Below are 23,474 nucleotides of genomic sequence, written 5' to 3'. Positions count from 1 at the left end.
CTGTCTGTTTTCATGTTAGACATGGTGGTTGAGGATGAGAAAAAGGCAGCGATTCTAAGAAAATGAGAAGCAGCTTCATGCTTTTACAGGTTCTTATTTAATAATCATTTATAATTAAAGGTTTGTTATTTTATAATCTAAACTAATATGAAAGTGGAAAAATGTCAGAGAGAAGTGAAGGTTGCTGTGGATGACTTACTTTAAACACACATGGCTTTCGAAATTAACCCACTGGATCCTCACTTGCTCGGATACTGTACGTACCAGTATGGACCTGAGTTTCAGTGCATGGTCACTCATGAAAGAGCCTTGGTAACTGTAATATACTACTGATAAAACCAGTAGGTGAGTCTGGACTGGAACTGATGGCGTTAACTTCATAGCATAAAAAAAGTCAGAACTAAAAAATACTAAAACCAAAACTGATGTAGAAGAAAAGGTAGAAATATACATATCTATAAAAATATAGGAAACACTCTATAGTAGCTTTGATATTTACTCTGGGATATACTGATCTCGATAAGATCTGATCAGTTCTTTCTGGTCACACTACATTCGTTTTGAATTATCTGAGCTAAATGTGTCTGCTTCCAGGTCCGTGCTCCTGTTTTCAACCCTGCTCTGGGTGTGCATGAGGTGGATATGATGAAGGATGCATCTACATTGATCAGCTTCATCTATCCAGCTCAGAACCCTGAGCTCATGGACATGCTGTCCAAGAAGAAAGCAACTGTCCTGGCTATGGACCAGGTTCCCAGAGTCACCATCGCCCAGGGTTACGATGCACTGAGCTCCATGGCAAACATCGCAGGGTATGTTCACGGTGCCGTCAAGGCACGTATTGTTTACTGGATTTGTCCAGTTGAATGATCTGCTCCTGTCTTCCTGTACTCTTGTCTTATAAACAAAATGTTGGATTACAGACCCAGACCAGAAAAAGGAAAATATTTCTTCAGATGTTTTAGCAACTGCTCAATTTTTTTTTTTTCCGTTTTTGCATGTAGCACATCTATATTCATTGTTTTCTTTGTTATGAATTCCCTTTCATTTCAGGTACAAGGCAGTCGTGCTGGCAGCTAACAGCTTTGGACGGTTTTTCACTGGACAAATTACAGCAGCCGGGAAAGTGCCTCCTGCAAAGGTGTGTAGTCTGAGTCCGTGTACTTTTGGAGGTAGCATTTCTTTTATTTAGAAGGTATGCGTCTGTGAATGTGACTCTGCCAGTTTTAGCTTTAAGCACAGGCCATAACTCCGGTCATCCTTAACTAGTTTTTGTACGCCTTCTTTAATAGGTGCTCATCATTGGAGGCGGCGTGGCTGGGTTGGCAGCAGCCGGTACCGCCAGAGCCATGGGAGCCATTGTCAGAGGATTTGATACGAGGTTAGAAAAATTATTGACTGTAAAATATTATTTGTTATTTGTTATTGTTTTTTGTTCACAAGCTATTATAGTCAGTATTATTAATTTAGTGTAGAACTAGCGGCTACAATGGCAACATCTAATATCGCAGTTAATCACAGCGACAAAGGCACTGTCTCCTTTGGCTTTTTCAAAATAAAAGCCGTCTTTGGCAGTTGAACACTTTGAAGCAGCAGCAGTAAAATTCTAAGAGAAAAGTGAAGGAAATGTGCAGTAATGATGTAAAAATGGGATAAAAATATGATGCATGCCTTCTTTCTTTTATACCTGCTGTACATGGAAAATTCAAAGGAAACAAGGGCTTTGTAAATGTAAGGGCCTTTATCCCTTCATATACTATACCTTTCAGTTTTATATAGTTAATTCTACAGTCATGCTAATTTTCTGTGTGCAGTGAACTCTCTGTCCTATAGACTTTTTTTACAGCAGTTAAAGACCGGAACCAGATCTCTGACTTGCCTAAGGAGCTTGGAAAGAAAAGCGTCTGGACTTCTTTGAGTTGCTTGAAGACAAAGAAGTCAAAGAAGTCCAGACGCTTTTCATTCCAAGCTCCTTAGACTACGATGACCTGGATGACTGAAAACCTTCACAGACAGATCTCTGACTGTTTTCAGACTTTGCAGACCTAACAGATAAAGTCAAAATTAAAGCCACTATTATGCCAGAGTGAGTCTGCAATCTGTCTGCGATTGATTGAAGTCCAGCTGGCACACTCTGTTTGTGATAATATAGTGATTAGCTGTGATAAATTCAGTCAGAACCTCATCGATAATGGGGACATAGTTGGTGCAGTTGGCAACCATCTGAGTCACGTTCCCTACTGCAAAAACATGCCAACGATTGCATCTCAGCAGATGCTGAATGGCTAAGTTGTGCTCATTGAGGGTGTTGTATGCTTAATGTCTGATTGACCAGCTTGTTGCCACAGCTACTGCACAAAATTCAGTGCAATCACTTGGCAACCACCAATTATTTTTTTTTTCCTAGTCACAAGGAGGTTGGCTTCCTATTTTTACTGTAGTGTGACTGAGGCATTAACACGTGTTATTGCTGTTACACAGTGTTCACAGTATGTTTCTCTTCATGTTTTATGGACATACTGTGTTTCTCATATTGTACCACATAATCATTTTTAGGAAGGATTATTCTTCTGATGTTTTCATGATTATTGTTCTTCTTTATTGAATGTAGGAAAATGAGTAGAAGTGCTTGTTATCTCTCATATCCAAACTTGATATCTTGATTTGGGTGACAGTTACTTTATTTTCACGTACAAAGTAGAAAATAAAGTTCTCTGTTTCAGAAGGCAGAACTGCTAAATGTTTGGGACTTTTGCCTTCAACAGAGCACAGGAAGGATGGTATTTCCTTCAGTAAATGGTTACCAAATAGTTTTCCATTAAATAATATGTTAACTTGCTAATCTTTGCAGTTTTGATCACATGTGTAATGTGTATGTTCAGTCTGAGATTTCGAAATTACCAGTAACCTCTCATTTTCCTCTCTCCTAGAGCTGCAGCTTTGGAGCAGTTTAAATCTCTGGGTGCAGAACCACTGGAGGTGGACATTCAGGAGTCAGGAGAAGGCCAGGGAGGCTACGCCAAGGAAATGTCTAAGGAGTTTATAGAGGCAGAGATGAAGCTGTTTGCTAAGCAGTGTCAGGAGGTGGACATTGTCATCAGCACTGCTCTTATCCCTGGTATGCAGAGAAGCGCAGTGTCAGGCAGAATAAAAATGTTGGCTGTGGCCATGAGGCCTGTCCTCAACATCAAGGTTGCATAAAGTGATTTCTCTCCATTTGAAATAGGATTTGAGACGTGTATTCTGGTCTCAAGTCTTATAAAAGTGCCCATTAGTTCCAATAATCTTTTGGTTTTAACAATTTTTATATGTAGTGTGGGCACAGTAAGCTTAACTGCAATGACTATGAGTTACTTGCTGGGTTATACTTTGAGATTGAGGTTCCATTGAGGCTGATGTGATATGATACTTAGTAAATGTGGGCAATTTTGAATCATCTTTCCAGTGATGCATTAATAGCCTAGTCTTTCTGTTTTAACAATGCAGGTAGGCGGGCACCCATCCTAATCACCAAGCCAATGGTAGAAAGTATGAAAGATGGCTCAGTGGTGGTGGACCTGGCTGCTGAGGCAGGTGGAAACATTGAAACCACAGTACCTGGAGAGCTCTCTGTTTACAAGGTCAGTGCATACACTCTTCAGACGTTCTCACACTTAAACAAAAGGAAGTTTTTGTTTGGTTTTCTTTAATTGATTAGCTTAGTTTAATTTTTTTTAAATATTTATTTTTTGTTACAGGGCGTGACCCATATTGGCTACACAGACCTACCCAGCCGTTTACCTACTCAGTCCAGCACTTTGTATTCCAACAACATCACCAAGTTGATGCGGGCGATCAGCCCCGACAAGGAGAACTTTTACTTGGATGTCAAGGAGAAGTTTGACTACGGGACCATGGATCACGTCGTCAGAGGATCTGTTGTCATGGAGGTATGTGGTCTCGTGCAGCCCAAAGCCAAACGTGCTGGTATCGCCAATGCGATCTTTGGTTGGGTGGACATTTTCTGCCTTTTCTCCGGCTGTCCTTACCTAATATTTTCTGGCTGTCTATTACTGGTCCTTTCCGTCCATCCATCCATCCATCCATCAATCCGCACATGTTGTAGGATCATGTCTCAGTCACTAGATGTCACTCTTAGCATGCATTCTTCATGCATCATAGTCTCTATAGAGCTGCAAATGAAGCAGTGTCCCCTCATTACACCAAACCCCAAGCCAAATTAAATCTCTATGCCATATGATATACTCTAATTTCTATGTTATTTAAATATTGCAGTCAGAGGTTCTCATTTTTGCTTTGTCTAATGGTTTATAAGCAACGCTACAAGCGAGTTTATTTTTCACCTCTGGAATACTGTTTATGGAATTCTTCTAAGAATTTTAGGTTAAGCAAAGTTAATGCAATAGTCAGCTGAAATATTGACTACAATATGGATATCCATGTGCAAACCACACTACAGCTGCTGCAGATTTCTTCAATCAATGTTTTTAGCACAGTCAAAGAGAGATAAGAGAGATTTTTTGCTTATATTAGTCTGTAATCTTATTCACTTCTTCAAAAGAGCAGATTTCAGAGATGAATTTAACTCAAATAGTAATGGTCTGACGAATGCTGCTGAAACACAGCAATTTTTATTGTACCTGTCCATTAGCTTGCCTAATTGATCTGAACAGTTAAATGGGTAAGAGATCGACCATTCGTGAGGGGGATCAGGGTAGAGCCGCTATCCCTTCACATTGAAAGGAGTCAGTTACGCTGGCCTTGGGCATCTCACTGGGATGCCTCCTATTATCATCATCAATGAGGTCTTTACTTGGACTGCTGTCATGATAAGTGTCATATATTAAATTAATAACTTTGCACCAAGTGGTTTTTTTTTTAATCAGACAAAGATCATTACCAGCTGACCCATAAAAATGATGGTTTGCTCTTTCTGTTTGTGAAAAGGAGAAAGAAAAGTACAATCTTCTGTTCTCTATTTGTCACCTACAGAAAGGAAAGAACCTGTTCCCCGCTCCTCAGCCTCTCAACGTGCCCGTCGCAGCTCCTCCTAAAACGAAGAGCGTCCAGGAACTGGAGGCAGAGAAGGCTGCGCAGATTTCCCCTTTCAGGGCCACACTCACCAGCGCTGGGGTTTACACTGGAGGTTGGTTGTTGCAGATAACTGTGGGTATACCATTAAATTTAGATTTATGGGGGGAGTAATTCAACAGAAGTGTTCTTTAACACAGTTTACTCTCATATATTTTAACTGTCATCAAAGGGTCTTAGGGGAGGTCGAGGTCTTGCAGCTTTTTGTTAACAGTTGGAATGTGCACAGGAGGTGTGAAGTGACAGAGGCAGGTTACAGATGCACACACCGGCACCCTGTTAGTGTCAGGAAGTGTGCATTGTAAAAACAGCGTCACGCTGAGTGTTGGTTTGAAGTAGAGCTGTGGTGAGGTGTTCCCATGGTGCCACACAGCCTCTGTGTCAGTGCAGCACGTGTAGTGGATGTGGTTCACACATTGTTTAGGTGCTTGAGTAGTTTCCTACTTAACACCAACACACAACTACTGATGTTAGCTCCACTTAATCAGTGTGGACTGCCTGTAAATACCCATTTATCTGCAGCCATTTGGATCATCATAGATGTGCATTCAGTCTGTAAAAGAATAGTCGCCAAAGTAATAAAATAAACTTGTCTGCTAAAGTGGGAATTAGGACAACATGGGTGGTCAAGTGCCCACCACATATGCGTTCTTTATTTTTCCAGTTGCGTCTATTTGAGATTAAAATGAAGAGAGAACCGTTTTCTTAGACTCAGCTCCAACATAAACCACTTCTGACAGTTTCAGCTCCATCTATAGAATATTCCAGGAAAAAGAGCCAGCGCATTTAAAACACTTTCTCCACCTAATTCTGTGAATAATAAATAGGAGCTCCTCAGTAGGCATACATTATGTATTTCACTATTAATGTGTCCTTCAGCTGTGCAGTCAGAGCTACTCTACTTCTTTTATTTCATTAACTTCTCTTCTCACTGTGCCAGGCATCGCCACCCTGCTCGGTCTGGGCCTGTCAGCTCCCAACGCTGCCTTCACTCAGATGGTCACCACCTTTGGTCTGGCTGGCATCGTGGGATACCACACAGTGTGGGGAGTCACTCCTGCTTTGCACTCTCCTCTCATGTCTGTCACCAACGCCATCTCAGGTCAGTTATTTGCAATGTGTCTCATTACAGTTTGTGAGTTAAACTTCCCATAACGGAAGTCGTTTTTCTGTCTAGTATAAATGAAGTCATCATTTCTCCCATCTGTGTAAGCACAAATCACGGATCCGCACAGAGCCTGATTTATAGCCCGCATGATACACATTTATCACGTTTACATTTCTAAGAATAATTGTAATTACAGACATGAATCTTGATGTTTCCATATTCAGTCTGAATCAAATGAACAGTTAATTTCATGCACTTCTTGACTGGACACTGGATGTTTTAACTAATAAAAAAGATCTGCGTTAAGGTACTTTTTTGAAAGTTTGACTTTAAGCTGTTTAACCAAAATTATTAATCATGTGTACTCACAACTGTCATTAATCCCCACTGACACCCGTACAGCATAGAATTTACTGAAACACAACATCATCATCTACCTCGTGGTATACAGATATAAAATAGCAATACATTAATTTAAAAAATATATATAAAAACCTTAACCTTAATCTTTGATCGATCACACCCAGCTGGCTTCTGTAACCTGCTGTTGCCTTTTCGCCCTTCGTTCTAAAACTTTCAGGATCGAGTTCTTATTGCAGCTGCTGCTTAACACAGAAGGGTTAAGAGGTTAGAGAGGTAAATGGTACGTGTGTGTTCTCACAGCTTTGATCACTCCACAGCTACACACTGAGGAAGGAAGTAACACGCCGTTGGTGATCTCTGAGGGTCAGGGAAGTCTTTTGCTCGTTTACTCGTGCGCACAGCCGGACATCAGAGCTCGCCTGCAGAGCCCAGCAGTGTAACAACTAAGAGATAGTTTTCACTTTCTCTGAAATTTTATTAGTGACACCTATTTATCATTTACCCTTCTGTGAAGTTTGTCCAGTGCTGTCTTAAATGAGTTGGCTCCAAAAGGCACATGGGGTTCATGGGGTTCGTCGCTTAATATTGGTAGAACTTGATAGATTTCCCGAAACGTTTCTTTGTTTTTCTTTCCATCTTGTCTGCTCCCTTCACCTCCTTTCCCCTCTCACCTTCCTCTTTGTCCAGGTATTTTTTTTGCTCTCATATTTGGCAGGGGCTCTTTGGCTTTTTTAAAAACCTCTGTCACTTACTGACTGTGGTTATGGAAACAGTGAAACCTGCAGAATTGTTGTTGTTGTGCCAGGCATCATAAAGACACACACACAGACACACACAATAACTCACAGACATTAGGGAATCATGTTGGAATTTAGGGTTGCAATGAGGGACAGTTTTATTCTTTTCAGGACATTATTGTGTTACAGCCAGTAGTGACTCCGACTGGTGGGTCATCTTAGATTCTTCAGATACTGGTTTCACATCCAGTGGCTCATTGAAATGTATCTTCATATCTGGTGACTTATAATAAGGCTTTAATCTACTTGAGAGCCCTGATTTACTGCCTGAAACCTAATGTTTGATACATAGACACACACACAGGGCGTTAGGCCACCCAGTGCAGACATCTGTTGATACCTTACAGTTTGCATGTGTCCACTGATGCCTATTGGCTTGCTTTTAGGCTTATCCGTTCATTAAGTTGGACAGGAATGTCTTTGATCTCCACCTACAAGATGTAACTGCATCTGTTTTCTTTTCTTTAAAAAAGAAAAAATCAAATTCTCATTTTTTCCCCTTTTTCCATTGTTAGTGACTAGTTGCAAGGAGTTAACTAGTTATTTGCTGTCCTCCCAGTGACTTTCTGTAGGTCCAGTTTAGTTTTATTTATTTAGAAGTATTTCAGAACAATCAGCTCAAGGTGCTTTCTATATTAGAGAGAAAACCCCAACAGTCACATGCACAAGCCCTTGGAGATGGTGGGAATGAAGAACTCCCTTTTAATAGGAAATCTCCAACCAAAACAGGCCTAATGGCACTTTTATCCTCGCTGTTAACCCCATCTTCTTTGTTTCTCCTGTGAATACTGCAGCAGCGGCTTGTGCGTCATTGGCGAGCATGAAAAGAAGTGGTTTTATCATAACATTAACGGTGGCACACAAGGCGACCAACATGGCGGGTATACTGGAGTCTTAAGGAGGGGCAACCTCTTGCCATGACTAATTATAGCATGGACTTTTTTTATTGTGCAGCTCAGTTCCTGTTGACAAGTGGAAAAATTGCTTTCGTTTGTTTTTTGTTTTGTTTTTCAGTCAGGTTGCATTTGCACAGATTATTCATTGATCAGGAGCAGAAAGAAGTAAAGACCGTAGTGCCCTAATGTAACTCTTTGTTGAGACTTCAAGGCTTCTAACATCAACATATACATGTTGATGTTAGCTGTAGGTAAAACAAAAACAACACACACACAAAAAACCTTCCCCCAAAAATGCAAAAAAAAAAAAAATCCCATTCAGATTACATTTAGGAAGTGGGCCCACCTGCTAATTTTATTTAACCATAACAAGCTCGAGTCATGATAAGCCATAAATATTAGCTTTACATCAGATACCCATCTATATGGCATACAAAAGGACAATAAACATTAAAATGAGTCTGTGACCTAAAAAAAAAATAAACAGAAAGAGGGAAGGAAACTTGAAGAATAAGCTTGAAATAATCAAGGCCATGTTTAATAAGCTGCAACTTAAAAGCTAAAAGTTTGTTTGTTATCAAATTTAAAGCAAAGTTGGAATTCTAAGGACATTTTTAGATATTAAAAAAAAGAAAAAGCACTTAAAGGCTGTTAGTTAAAAGAGATGAAAGCCAAAGAAAAATGTAACACACCTACTGCACGTATATACTTGCATCTCAAAATATTTGCATGTGGTATAAAAAAGTTTAAAATGATTTGGTTGTTAAATTTAAATAGTACCAACTTCAGTGTATTATATAACTGTTGCTTGTTTCAGTTTTGATTGATATGGTTTATACCTCAAGAAGGTTAAAACCTCAGTACTTCAAATTTGACTTGCTTACATTGTATTCATAGTATTTGTATAGTATCTGTTGGTCTAGTTCAGCACACATAACCACATTCATGCTGAAGACCGCTGACTTGACAGATGATGTTATCAACGACCAGTGTCGAGGCTGGCTGTTTGCAGAATGCTGTAGTAAGCAAATTAATGGAAAACTGACTGGATCAGCGTGGTTGGAAAATGTGGACAGTTACAGGGATCATCACAGCTTTGAGAGGATTTAAGATACACTAGTTTACATACGTACATACAGAACACTGGTTCAGTTTGTGTCAGATGTATATAGATTGCATACGGTCACTTTGTTCATGAGAGTATAACATTAATCATTATTAAAAGAAGATTGATTAGTGGCACCCTGACTCTGTGGGGTGATTAAAAACCAACTTTAATGTATTAATGCTCCAGATTATCCTGCGACAGTGGTTTCTATTTGTGACAGCTAATTTAAAATGAGCTTGTATTTACATAAATACAAGTGGCGAAAGAGTGTTTGGCAGCTTTAAAAGTTGAAGCCGACATACAGGCGTGTTTATAAAGCTGCATTTTGTCTGAGAAAAAAGGAGGTCAGACTTCCTTTTTTCCTCATTTGAAAGTCCAATCTAACACTGTTGACTTCAAACACACACACTACCTGTTAGTCAACCAAAATAGCACACAGTCACAAGCCCATGTGAATGCAGGCTCCAATGGTAGTTGTGTATTGCATCTTACTGCCTGTAAATCATTACAGGACTGATGTTATCGAGGTTTCCTGAGTCTCTTTTGGTAAAAACACACACACTCTTTTCCTTTCCATCTATTTTTTTATCGCCGTATCTTTTTCCTATCTGGGAAACAAATAGTATTCTGAGGAAACTGTTTGATTAAACCAAATCTAATAAGTGTCAAGATTAACTTTTTCTTTTTTCGACAACTGAATTCATGTTTTGAAGTTCTGTGCTGTTTTTGTAACATCTTCACCAAATTTTTGAACCCCCCACTGTATTATGAAAGCGTAGGTTCATGAATACTGAAATGTCTGCGGTCTGCAGGTCTGACGGCTGTGGGTGGTCTGTCCCTGATGGGAGGGGGCTACGTCCCAACTTCGACTGCTGAGACACTGGCTGTGCTCGCTGCCTTCATCTCTTCGGTCAACATTGCTGGTGAGTCACCCTAACACAGACACCTCACGGTAACCCCTGCCAGTTACAGCAACCCAGAGCCAATAAAATATCATCTTGGGCCGAAGATTGAGGTGTTTAATATTGATTGTGCAATAACATCATTTCAAACCCAAGTTTTGCAGCTGCCCTCTCTGCCCACCTGCTCAGCCCAGAGTCGGTGGCTCTCGCTCGGACCACACACATCCATTCCTGCTATTAGCCTCAATAATTTCCATTATAATGACAAACTGTTCCTAGAGTCATTATAATACTCATCGCTCTGTAATAGTCCTGGGAAAAACAGAGTGTTCCTCCAGGGCTGAGCCGTGATTTAGTTTTAATTTCTCCTATTAGCTCACTGCTAGACACCAGGACAGACTTTGATGCAAGCAAATAAATAGTTGACTTGCATAACAGATACATTTGGCTTGTTTGTTAAAATACACTGATGCATCAGTTGAGTGTTAGAGATGCAGAGGGCATTAAGTGCAATCTTACCACAGATCAATCATTGCTTTCAAATGCATCACTGTACAAACCACTTTTTAGCGCTTTCACTTAACTTTGCTCTTTCTTCCAAAATACCACAGCCTTCATTGATATACCTACCAGTTATTTTTTTAATGTTCTCTTTGAGTTGGGTTCCTCAGACATATTTCATAGCAGTATACCACATGACCATAACCTCATGGGAGCAAACTTAACACGCCATGGAAACGGACAAACACAATAAAGACAGAGTGCAATTAGGTCTATGTAAAATGTGAACATGCTGCCTTATCAATTCCATCTGTTAGCAAAAATCTGAAAAATGCCTGAAAGCTCCAGTGTGGTGGTTGCACTGCAAGAAGGGTAAAAAACCCAGAGTTACGTTTTTCTAAGCTACTGAACTGAAAAAATGAGCCTTTCAGGCTTCAGGCAATAAAACCGAAAACATGCAAAACTGGGATCCTGATATCTGCATGTGCAACAGGCACTTTCTTGCCTGTTGCAAGTCAAATATTCAAATGCCTGTTTAAAGCTAATATAAACTAATTGGTCACTTTATTAGGTACACCTGTTGTACTGCTCACTAAAAGCAGATTACAGTAGTAGAAGCAAGTAGTAAGTAGTAGTAGTAGTAAATAACTACTTGTTACAACCAAGGCACGCAGAAAAGTATCACCGAATGAACAGCACGCCATATCTTGAAACATATGGGCTATAGCAGCAGAAGACCACACCAGGTCTCACTCCTGTCAGCTAAGAAACAGGAAGCTGAGGCCACACTTAACACAGGCTAATCAAAATTGGACAACTGACAATTGGAAAAACGTTGCCTGGTCTAGTGAGTCTAAAAAAGCTCAAACTGGTTTCTTGAACAAGAAAATTGGCTCACTGTACTCAAATGGCCTCCATAGTGAGCAACTGTGTGATGATGTCATGTCAGCATGGATTAAAATCTCTGAGGAATCTTTCCAGCACTTCGTTGAATCTGTGCAATAAAGAATTAAGGACCAACCAAGTATTAGCAAGATGTACCTAACAAACTGGCCATTAAATGTATTAATGTAAGCAAAGCGAAAGCATTTTGACAGTTTAAAGATTGTATAATTAATGTTTAAACATTTTGAGTATTTTAGTTCCCATATGGAAAAGATATATATAAATCTTATAAAGTTTGTATCTGTCTTGTGTGAAACTTGTATGAAAAGCATACAAGAGTCAAAACAGATATAAGATCCCTTGAAAAATTATATAAATGAAACTTGTATGTTTTGGATACTTACTAAAACAATATATGAAAGTAATGAGAAAGTGGCCACTTTCATGAGTAAATCATATAAGTCTTATATGATTCACTGTATGAAGTAGGCCACATCTTATTCAAGTCTTTTATAAGTTTTTACTATTTCTTTTCCATATGGGTTGTTTGCTATCACGTGATAGCACGATGAGCTTTTTTAACAGCTAGTTTCCTAGCCTTTTTCTTAACTTTACTAACAGGTCAAAGTTTTTACTGGTCTTGTGAAATACCTCATCTTTTACTGAAAATAACCGGCTAAAAATGTTGTATGTACATTCTTTGGTTACCGGCAGCATTCCCAGCACAGCATTTAGTGGATGTTATCATGGTGATGTGCTAAATAAAGTAAGATAAGCTGTGTTTATCAGAATTTCATAACTCTGTTATTGCTTAATCTGACACAGTAAATCAATATTATGCTGTCTGAATGAGTTCAAGCACCACTCATCCAGCATGAGTGTAAACTCTTAATCTTGTTTATAGGCAGTTTTTTTTTTTTTTTTTTTTTGCAAGCTTTCTAAATATAGTGCCACTATCCCCATTTTTGGTTAAGAAAATACCCCAAAAAGAGACCGATACTGTCTTAGAGTTGTTTAAATACACAGACATTCCTCCATATTAATATACAGTTAGTTCAATATATATTTGGGCACCGAAACAAGTTGTTTTTTGTTTTTTTTAAAAAACCTGTTTACTGAAACATATTCCAATTATAGTCATATAATCAGGGGTGCACATAAGTGGTGCGCAGGTGCGCATTCGCTGTCAAAATAAAAGACGCGCACCAGATAAGAAGTTGCAACGCGCGTTTGCGTACATATAAAAGGAATCAGAATCAATCAGAATCAGAATACTTTATTGATCCTTAGGGGAAATTATTTTTTGATACAGTGCTCCATTATAAACAAATATTAACAAAGACAGACAACAAAGGCACTGTTTTTGTCCGCTAGAGTGGGATTTTCACGGCATATTCTGCACCACATCTCTGTGTGTTCATCATTTGTTTGAAGCCAGCTCACCTCCTGCAACCACTTTTCCGAGAATACGCACTTCTTTTGCGGTTCGGACTCCTTCTGACATTTCTTTGGAGGTGGAGGAACACCAAAGTAATTGCTTAAAGGAGCTTCTTCGACATCTTTAAGAGTTCTAAACAAATGTCTGACCTCCTCCAGAAAATCCTATGTACGCAAACGCGCTTCGCAACTTCTTATCTGGTGCGCGTGTTTTATTTTGGTAGCAAATGGGCACCTGCTGACCACTTATGTGCACCCCTGCATATAATGGACATGGATATGATGTGTACACTCTCAGTTTTCATTTGAGGGTATCTACGTTCAAGAGGTGCAGGACAAAAAATGAATGACACTCTCCAGGAGGTAGGTGTATTGATAAATAAGTCTACGATAAAGAGAAGACTACATGAAAGTAAATACAGAGGGTTCACTGCAAGGCGCAGGCCACTCACAAGTCTCAAGAATAGAGAAGCTTGACTGGACTATGCTAAAAAAAACAAAAAAAACAAGATCAACCTCTACCAGAGCGATGGCAAGAAGAAAGTATGGAGAAGGCGATCCAAAGCAACCACATCGTCTGTAAAACACAGCAGAGGCAGTGTGATGGCTTGGGCGTGCATGGCTGCCAGTGGCACTGGGACACTAGTGTTTATTGATGATGTGTCACAGGACAGAAGCAGCCAAATGAATTCTGAGGTGTTCAGAGATGTACTGTCTGCTCAAATCCAGCTAAATGCAGTCAAATTGATTGAGCAGCGTTCCATAATACAGATGGACAGTGACCAAAACATACAGCCAAAGTAATCCAAGAGTTTATTAGAGCAAAGAAGTGGAATATTTTTGATTGACCAAGTCAGTCACCTGATCTTAACCCAGTTGAGCATGCATTTCACTTGTTGAAGACTAAACTTTGGATAGAGGCCCACAAACAAACAGCAGTAAAAGCCTGGAAGAGCATTAAAAAGGAGGAAACCCAGCATCTGGTGATGTCCATGAGTTAAAGACTTCAGGCTGTCATTGCCAGCAAAGGTTTTCAACCAAGTATTAGAAATGAACATTTTATTTTCAATTATTTAATTTGTCCAATTACATTTGAGCCCCTAAAATGAAGGGATTATGCTTAAAAAATACTTTAGTTCCTCACTTTTTGTTCAACCCACTGAATTCAAGCTTAGTCTGCGCTCTACACTCAAACTGCATCTGAGTTGTTTCATTTAAAATTCATTGTGGTAACGTACAGAACCCAAAATTAGAAAAAAGGAAGTTGTCTCTGTCCAAATATGTAACTGTATTGACCCAGTCTGGTCTGGAATAATAGTCGATTATTAGTACACGTATTAAATAGGACATTATGTGACTAAAATTACATGTACGGGACAGAAACAGATGCTAACCTCCGATTCACCCCTCTGTGTATTAGTGCATGTGTATGCACGTGGCTACAGTCATGCCAGAGGGGAAAAGGGAGGCATACATGCAGTAATGTGATCTTGTCCTGTAAAGCAGTAAGACACTGTCTGCTCCCGGTTTGACACTTTTGAGGTTTTCTACTTGAAATATTTACCCTGACATAAAGTAGACTCATTAAATTCCTAACATTGGTTATTGGGCTTGGCAACAAATTTTAGCCATGTCCTTTAAAACACCTGTTAGTCTAAAAATATAGAAACTGTTTTTCAGGTGCGTCAACTATTTTTACTCTTTTTCTTCTCCTCATCTTGTTGTTTTTTGTTAAAGTTTTTTGTGTTTTTCTGTATTAATGATTATTTTGTTGTTAATTGACTTAGCAGTTGTCAATATAAGTGTCTTCATTTCCTCATCAGGTGGTTTTCTGGTGACTCAGAAGATGTTGGACATGTTCAAACGTCCCACTGATCCCCCAGAGTACAACTACCTCTATTTGCTTCCTGGTGGTGTCTTCGTCGGAGGCTACGCTGCTGCTCTGCAGTCTGGATATAACATTGAACAGGTGAAAGAGGACATTTAAGTTGTGTCCGTTAGTTAAAGTGTTTTCATGTTTTCTCACTGAAGCTATTTTCTTTATTCGTGTGCATTGATGCAAAACAGCTCATGACTATATAAAAGTCCTTGAGACTTCCAAAATGTATTCTTTGATTCCACAGATGTTATTCAGGAACTCTAAGTAAAATCATTTGGACTTTTCTTTTCTTTTTCTTTTTTTTTTCCATCCTGTGGTTCCTTAATCCTTGTCCACAACCCTTCTTTTCCATTCTCTCTCTTTCCCTGACCAGATGATGTACTTGGGCTCAGGCTTGTGCTGCGTTGGTGCCCTGGCTGGCCTTTCTAACCAGACCACAGCCCGTCTGGGTAACACTTTAGGTATGATGGGAGTCGCAGGTGGGATTGCAGCCACTCTGGGTGCCCTCAAACCAAGTCCTGAGCTCCTGGCACAAATGAGTGCAGCCATGGCTGTGGGTGGCACTGCTGGTGAGTCTGTTTGCATTTAGAGTTGCAAATAAAAACTTTAAAATTACCAGGATCTCAGTACTGATTACTGATGACATGCAGTCTGATATTCATCTAAGTCACAAATGGAGATAAAAACAGTCTGAGTAAAGCAATGAAACACAAACATTTGTCTTTATTTAACATGGTGAGTAATAAATTACACTGCAAGCTTAAAAGCTACTAATGTCTGGTGTTCAGATTTAAGACATGAAATTTGATGCGTGGGCTGCAGGAGGTGCCATTCCTGTAAATAAAGGCATGCAAAGTCTGCTCCTCTTAAGGAAAACCTGCTTGGCATTTAACATGCCTTGATTGCGACAGCTTTCACAAGACCTTAGAAGCATTATTGAGGTAAAAAGAAGTGGGAAAGGCTAGAAAACTACAGGGACCTGAATGTTCATCAGTCTACAATGAGCCAAATTGTCTGTAAATTAGGTGTAATTTAGGACTGCTGCTCCTCTGCATTTGAGACGTACTGCAAAGATCATCCCAAGGTTTCAATCCCAAAATAGGTAAGCACAAGGGTAACAGCAAAACACCTGCAGACATCTCCACAACTGGATGAAAAGAGTAAGAACAGCAACGAAACCACTGCACTCCAAAAAAAAAAAAAACCTGGTCCTTACTATTAAGCATGGAGGTGGTAGTCTCATGTTTTGGGACTCAAACCCATGACACCTTGCAACAATTGAAGAAATAATGAAGCTACATTGTATGAAGAAATTTTGTCAGGGCAGCAGTCCATAACCTGGAGCTTGGGAGAGGTTGGGTGTTGCAGTAGTATTGACGCAAAGCAATAAGCACACAAGTTAATTAGCACCAGAAGAGCTGGAAGACGGTGAAACAACATTCAGGTTTTGATTAGGTTTGACCCTAATCCAGCTGAGATGCTGAGGTATGACCTTCAGAGGGATTTTTTGATCTTGACATCCCCGGAGTTTTGTAGGAAGGAAGGCTCCACTGTTTCTCCTCAGCATTCTCCATGTTGCATAAGCACTTACTGGACATATCTGATTGTTAAAGGGTGTTCCACAAGTTACTGAATTCAAGAGTTAATTTTTCTCTCTTTCCAGCTTCCACCATAACTACTTAATGTGTTCAATTAAGCAATGAAAAGCACAACTATTTGTATGTTAATTAGCTTAGTCAGGTTGTATTCAAGTTGAGTGAAATCATCGTAATTCCAAATGATTCACAAACTCCCTTCTAGCAGCTGTGCTAGATTTTAAAAGATCGGCTTGTCCTTCTCCCCTACACAGGAGTAGGAATGTCTCTTGACTCAAATATATTAAACACGGCTTTTGCATTGTTTGCATGTATTCTGGGCTTGGCTGGATTAGGTTAGCAGGTGTGTTAAGAGCAGTGATATTTACATCATGACTAAATCTCTGCCAGACAAAGCAGATCTGTCAGAATGGTCAGCATCACACATTACTCACTTTCTCTCTCTTTGAGGATTGTTTGATCATTTAAATGCTAATTGTTCCAGCCACAAAGCTGAAACCCAGACTAAACTATCCCTACAGACAATAATGCTGTTTTTCTTTTTAACCCCAGATACGGGAATGTATTTCACACACGCACATGTACAGAAAGTGTAGACCAACTCACACACGGAATTTCCCCAAGCAAGCCTCATCAGCAACACCTGGCTCTTTAGATGGGCCCACTTCCCAGCAGTCCTGAGTGCATGTGCATGTGCTTGTGATTTGCATGTTATTTGTGTGTGGGTCTTTCAGGGCCACTACACTTTATTTACTTCTTATCTCTCCTTCTCTCTAGGCCTGGCCATTGCTAAGAAGATCCAGATCAGTGACTTGCCCCAGCTGGTGGCTGCTTTCCACAGTTTGGTTGGGTTGGCTGCTGTGCTCACCTGTGTGGCTGAATACATGATTGAGTACCCACACTTTGCTACAGACCCTGCAGCCAACCTCACCAAGATAGTTGCTTATCTTGGAGCCTACATCGGTGGAGTCACTTTTAGCGGCTCTTTGGTGGCATACGGCAAACTGCAAGGTGAGAGCTGCAGTTGCATATACTAAATATTGAATGGAAAAGAAACATTTCCACTTCTGGTGTGCTGATGTACAGGCACACTTTGGAATAATGCTGACATGTCATTATAAAGCATATTTATTACACTTTTGATCATCCTGGTTGCCAGAGAGGAGGCAAATGCAGTCGATCATGAGATGCTACTTTTAGGTGCACAATACATGTTAGGAAAACCATGGATCTGGATCAACTGTGATCTGTAAGGCTACAGTTAATGTTATTTTGCAAAGCTCTTTTTCAAAAAATATTTTTTTAAGCTCAGATGCGCTCTTTCTTTACTTTCTTTCCAAGAGCCAGATTACGAGATCACTGCCGATCTCGAGTCTCTGCATTAATTCTTCAACTGGAGCTGGGAGTCATTTAGCTTTGCTTAGCATAAACACTATATAAGCAAAAGTAAACTCCTTGTTTTAGTTAATAAAAAGTCTTAATTATGGGTGGCAACCTCAATGCCTAAAAAATGAAGCTGGTATGGAAGTGCCAAAAAGTGCAGTTCCCTTACTGGCCACTTGAGGCTGCTCCTAAACCACCTCAGTCTCCAGAGACTTCCATGTTAAAATGCCCAGCTTACAACAGTTTGGTCCATTATGGATAGTTTCCTGCTTCATAACAACTTTGTATTGAGTGAATCCATTTAGATACTGTTAAGGCCAAAAGTTAGGGATGTGGTTTCTTTGGCAGATGTGTCAACACAGAGTGTAGATGCAGATAGCTTGAAGCTAGGTTTCACACCTGCTACTCAGATTTACTGAAATAGACGTCTCAGCCATGCTTATGCTGTTAGGTAGGGCCAAGTGATGTGGATTACAGTGTGGTACAGACCATCTGGGAAGTTTGTGTTTTAGTTTCAGTGAGTGAATTCTTGTATTTTGTTATTGGTGTGTTGTTTCAGATTGATAAGCAGACATCTGTGCATTGCAACTTACTAACCATACTTGCTAGATAAGAGAACTTGGAACTGTTTTCTTCAGGTACCTTCTGACTATAAAAGTCCAAAGCGTTACTGTTGTGACCAGGCACCATCACCATCTTTAATTTCCAGTCTATAGAAGTCAGTCTTTAGCTGACTCTGGGTTCCTGTCTGAATACTGCAATTAGTTTAACTCACTTCTTGTTTTTATTATAATTGAGATGATATTTCATATGTATGTATGGTTAAGTTTTATTTGTGATTGTTTTTCCTAAACGTGACCAGTTAACTGACCTGCAATTATTTTTTGACATTTGGAGGTGAAAAATGATCAACGAAAAAAATGTTATCTTTATTGATTAACAAACTTAACTTTAACCTGCATCGACTATATACACAGACACACGTACGCACACTTTGCTGCCAGCTTGATCATACTGTGTTTATCCACATAAGGAAGTCTGCTGCTTCATGTCACCGCTGCTTGCTGTGAAGCGTTAAAAAAAGAAGCCCAGTTCATCAGGTTCATGTGCTGGCTCCAGTCCTTGTAATCACACTGTAATTTCCATGTTGACTGAAAGTGTTTCATAAGGACAAATTATGCATCAACATGACATTCAGTTAATGACAAGTCTCAAGTGGTGGTTGCGAAGGGAGAAATCTAAAATGATAAATGTCACACATACAAAAAAAAGCTACTGCTAGGATTTTTAATGTTTGAGTGCACACCTAACAGATTTTTTTTTATCCTCACCACTTTTCTCCACATGCAGGTATGTTGAACAGCGCTCCTCTGATGCTCCCTGGTCGTCACGCCCTGAATGCCACTCTTATGGCAGCAAGTGTCGGTGGGATGATTCCCTACATGCTGGATCCAAGTTACACCACAGGCATCACCTGTCTGGGATCAGTGTCTGCTCTCTCTGCTGTCATGGTATGCTGTGTGTTTATGTATGAAGTCTGTTTTTTCGCTCTTAGAAATCACAGATTGAAAAGTTATTTCATACCGACAGACTGGACATGATGGTAAAAATTTTCACGAGAGGAGAAAGGGCATAAAGAAGTCAAGAGAAATGATGCCAGAGAGGTGTAGAAAAGAGACAAAACCAAGGGATTTGCTCATAAATGTCAGGAGGCTTTTTGCACAGGAAACAGTAGCTGCCCAGAAATTCAGAATGGAGCAGAGAGTTGGCAGTGGCCAAACTGCTGGGTTAATTTTCTCCAGCGTCGTTAAGCTTAATGTTTGAAATTCTGTAGAAATCAGAGACAGACATCTTCAATGCAGGCATTTCTCCATAGCAGTGTCAAATGTTAAGCATGTGACAGTGAACAATAACAATAAACAACAACTCCACCTACTTTTAAATCTATTTTTTTTACTGATAGTCTTTAGATTTACAATTAGCAATAGTTATATTCTATGAAATTAGACTTAGGATCTATAGAGAAGCGTTTTACAGTGTCAAAAAATAAAGGAAAGTGATAATTGTTCTCTTTAGAGAATCTTTAGGCCTTCAAAGTTTCATTTATTGAAGCCAGGCAGCACATGATAAAAATGGAAGAAATTTTATGCACAGCAGCGTGTTGGAGTTTCAGTATTTTCTCTGCGTTTTTACACGTGCCAATCCCTCTAAAAAACATCAGCATGTCCCCGGAGAAGGTTGATGGATATCATTTCAGTTTGTTTTATATTTCTGTCCTCTAATCAGTCATTAAAATACAGTATAATGCATCATCTACTGTACACCTGTGCGTTTCTTAACACTTCTGGATCCTGCTGTGGCTTTCGTAACTACAGTTGGCTCTCATTAATCGAAAGCTGTTCAGATGATAGCGGGAACGGAGGACAAGGAAAATTTGATTGTGAAAAATATGTCTAAAACTAGGATGATGTTTTTATAGGTTTTGTTTGAATGTGAGTGCCTCAACACTAGAGTGGGAATATTGCATATATTACATTACTTAACCTTAACCCTAACATTGTAACATTCAGACATTAACCTAACGCATTATTAGTTGTGTTTTACAGTCATATTTTATGGAAAAGCACCTACCAAAGGAAGTAAAAGAAAGAAAGAAACACTAGTCCTGCTCTGTGTGCACACTGCTGAGGAAGGACAGAGATGTTTTCATTGTGTACCAATCCCTGTGTAAAACTGTAGAAGTCGCACTGGATCCTGCTCTGCTCTGTTTCAGTAAAGCACCAGGTTCATGTGCAGTATCACGGAGCAGGAATGTGCGGGGCTCGGCTCTACACACTCAGAGCGAGGACTAAGTGTAGAGTTGACACGACAGAGCCCAAGTTTTGGCACACGCACATGCTACAGGATTGTTTGGTCTGATGTTAGGTGGCGGCTTATGTCATAATATGTCATGCATAATGAAAGTTTTGTGGTTAGAAATTAGATGTTATTGTCGTGGAATTAAAATGACACAATGCTTTTTTAAAGGTATTTCAGGTGTATACACACCATAAATGGGTCATTGTAGCCTGTTGGTAGGTGGTTGCTGAGCAACGCATTAAAGCTACTTTCAGCTGCTACTTTGTCACCTCGGTGGGTACGTCCATATCTGTTTCTTTTTTATTTTTTTATACCAGATGCTCTTCTTGATGCAGTCCCAAAGGGATTTGTGTCTCCTCCCAGAGTCAAACCTGAGGTGTTTTACTTGTTAGGTAAATGTGTAAACCACTACACTATGGAGCTGCTGCACCGGCCTCATAATATCTGATATAGACAAGAAACGTCAGGGGCCTTTGTGCCAGTTTTAGCTACTCAACTCCTGATTGTGTTGGAGGAGTTTGCAGTGATGATTTAAGAACTCTGCTGCTGCGCTGCTGTGTTCACAGCACAAAGTTCTAATATTGGCACATACTGGACGACATATATGCCAAAATCACTGCCAATATCATTCGACAACATCAGCAAACGTGTCTGTCAGTTGAGCTCATAGCTGCTCTCAATTTTGCTGCTCTACTGAATACTTAAGATGATCACAGGAGTGGGTTTAACCACACATTTCCTACTTCTTTCTTCCAGGGTGTAACACTGACAGCAGCTATTGGAGGTGCTGACATGCCGGTGGTAATCACCGTACTCAACAGTTACTCAGGCTGGGCCCTGTGTGCCGAGGGCTTCCTTCTCAACAACAACCTGCTGACCATCGTCGGAGCTCTCATCGGGTCATCTGGAGCCATTTTGTCATATATTATGTGTGTGGTGAGTGGAGCACAGACTCAGCATCTCATGTGGCAGATAGTTTAATGTGGTTGTTCCTTATCTGTCCACCAGGAGGGACTCTTAACTTTTCCATTATAGCAAGACTGTGGAGTTGCTTTTCTAAATATTCAGGCCACAAATGTGTGAAATTCACAGCCATGTTTTGTTTTAGACAAAAGCGTTTAGTGTAAAGTAAATATGAAATAAAGTATCTTAATTTTTCCCCCTCCTCCAGGCCATGAATCGCTCACTGGCTAATGTGATCTTGGGAGGCTATGGCACATCTTCCACCGGCACAGGAAAGCCCATGGAGATCACAGGGACACACACAGAAGTCAATGTGGATCAGACTGTCGAGATGATTAAAGAGGCCCAAAGCATAATCATCACTCCAGGTAAGACATACACACACAACCCTATACTCACACACTGAGGATTTTATGTTAGTGGAAAAATACAGTACTTTGACTTTGCCAGTCTCTTTTTTTGCCATCATTAGCACAGTGTGTTCTGTTTATTTAACCTTTTGTTAACCCGTGTTACATCATTTTGCTGGGTTAATTGACAAGTCCTGGTGGAGCGCACGCGCACACACAGAAGCACGCGCACACACACGTAAACCTGCTGTTAGGTTTCTGTGTGGTCGTCGGTGCTCGTAAATAGACATTCTGCAGTGCAGCTTATGTATGCAAGGTCAAAGGGGGAAATTAGATGGAATGAGGGTATGTTGGTTTTTTTGTTGACAACTCAAATACTACACTCCAAATTGGCTTCTAGTTCCTTTTTCAGGGTTAAAGAGTGGGTTCCAGTCTTTGTTCCAGCTATATGATTTTCTTTGTTTCACGTGTTTTCAATATTTGTCTAGATATGTGCCTGAACCTCCCACCTGGACTATAACGATTGTCCTTGGAGCTGCTGCTCTAAACTCATTATTGTGTGGCCCACTGACATTTCGGTCCCCTCGTCTAGACTGTTGTTAACCATTCGCAGTTCCAAAGGGTTGTTTCGCTCACGTGGGTACATGTAAACACAGACCAAAGGCATCTAATCTGCAAACTGGTGATTCCAGTCACAGCGCTGAGTGCCTGTATACAAAAACGAAGTCTTCAGAGGAAACCGCTGCAATTTACAAGAATTGCAAAATTAAAGTGGTCACGTGGTCAAGTGAAAAAGAGGTGATCCATGGAGAGAGTGGCATCCAATTTAGGTTACCCCCCCTTTCTTTTCTGGGAATATGGAAGATGAACAGGAACACGTCTGACAGCTAAAACCAAAACCAGCCCCAAGAAAGAGAGATTTTCTTAGCCTTTTCTCAAAAATGTTTCATAAACAAATCAACACCAAGACAGGATAAATAATAAAATACCAGACATTTCTTCAGTTGGTCTGTTATTACTCATTTCCTGCTCCATATTTTGGAAGGTTTTGAATGATTTACAGTTCAGAGCAATAATCGTTTATCTTGTACTTGGAGCAGCTTCTCGGGTCATTCACTGCTGTCTTGTTTAAGCCAGCTTTCTTCTGATTGGCTTCCCCTCACAAGCAGAAGGTTTGAACAACAGGTGGGTGGGGCTTCTGTGCTAATGGCTAGAGCTGTGTGCTTGAAATTATCATATGGAGGATATCCCATCTCTTTGACATCATACAGATCCAAGAGTAGAAAAAAACTGGCTGAAACCGGGCACTTTGGGCAGCTTCCAGTTAGTAGGGACCAGAGATGGGCAGTAACGCTTT

General features: G+C 40.0%; 1 protein-coding gene across 2 annotated transcripts in view; it reads left to right on the top strand.

The window, feature by feature from the left end:
• The window catches only part of nnt (nicotinamide nucleotide transhydrogenase), a 37,867-nt gene that overhangs the window by 5,557 nt on the left and 8,836 nt on the right, over positions 1–23,474 (top strand). For both annotated transcript variants that reach the window (XM_003444326.5, XM_025908942.1), the window contains exons 4-18: positions 595–812; positions 1,054–1,141; positions 1,293–1,381; positions 2,931–3,118; positions 3,487–3,620; positions 3,738–3,929; positions 4,993–5,146; positions 6,032–6,193; positions 10,176–10,286; positions 14,912–15,057; positions 15,341–15,536; positions 17,340–17,573; positions 19,296–19,456; positions 21,561–21,740; positions 21,976–22,135. In XM_003444326.5, the coding sequence (XP_003444374.1) occupies positions 595–812; positions 1,054–1,141; positions 1,293–1,381; positions 2,931–3,118; positions 3,487–3,620; positions 3,738–3,929; positions 4,993–5,146; positions 6,032–6,193; positions 10,176–10,286; positions 14,912–15,057; positions 15,341–15,536; positions 17,340–17,573; positions 19,296–19,456; positions 21,561–21,740; positions 21,976–22,135 (2,413 nt within the window). The remainder of the gene's footprint in view (positions 1–594; positions 813–1,053; positions 1,142–1,292; positions 1,382–2,930; positions 3,119–3,486; positions 3,621–3,737; positions 3,930–4,992; positions 5,147–6,031; positions 6,194–10,175; positions 10,287–14,911; positions 15,058–15,340; positions 15,537–17,339; positions 17,574–19,295; positions 19,457–21,560; positions 21,741–21,975; positions 22,136–23,474) is intronic.

Source organism: Oreochromis niloticus, linkage group LG7 (genome assembly GCF_001858045.2).
Source record: "Oreochromis niloticus isolate F11D_XX linkage group LG7, O_niloticus_UMD_NMBU, whole genome shotgun sequence".
NCBI classification, from domain to species: domain Eukaryota; kingdom Metazoa; phylum Chordata; class Actinopteri; order Cichliformes; family Cichlidae; genus Oreochromis; species Oreochromis niloticus.
The sequence above is the reverse complement of the archived record's forward strand: the minus strand, read 5'-3'. Positions and strand labels throughout refer to the sequence as shown.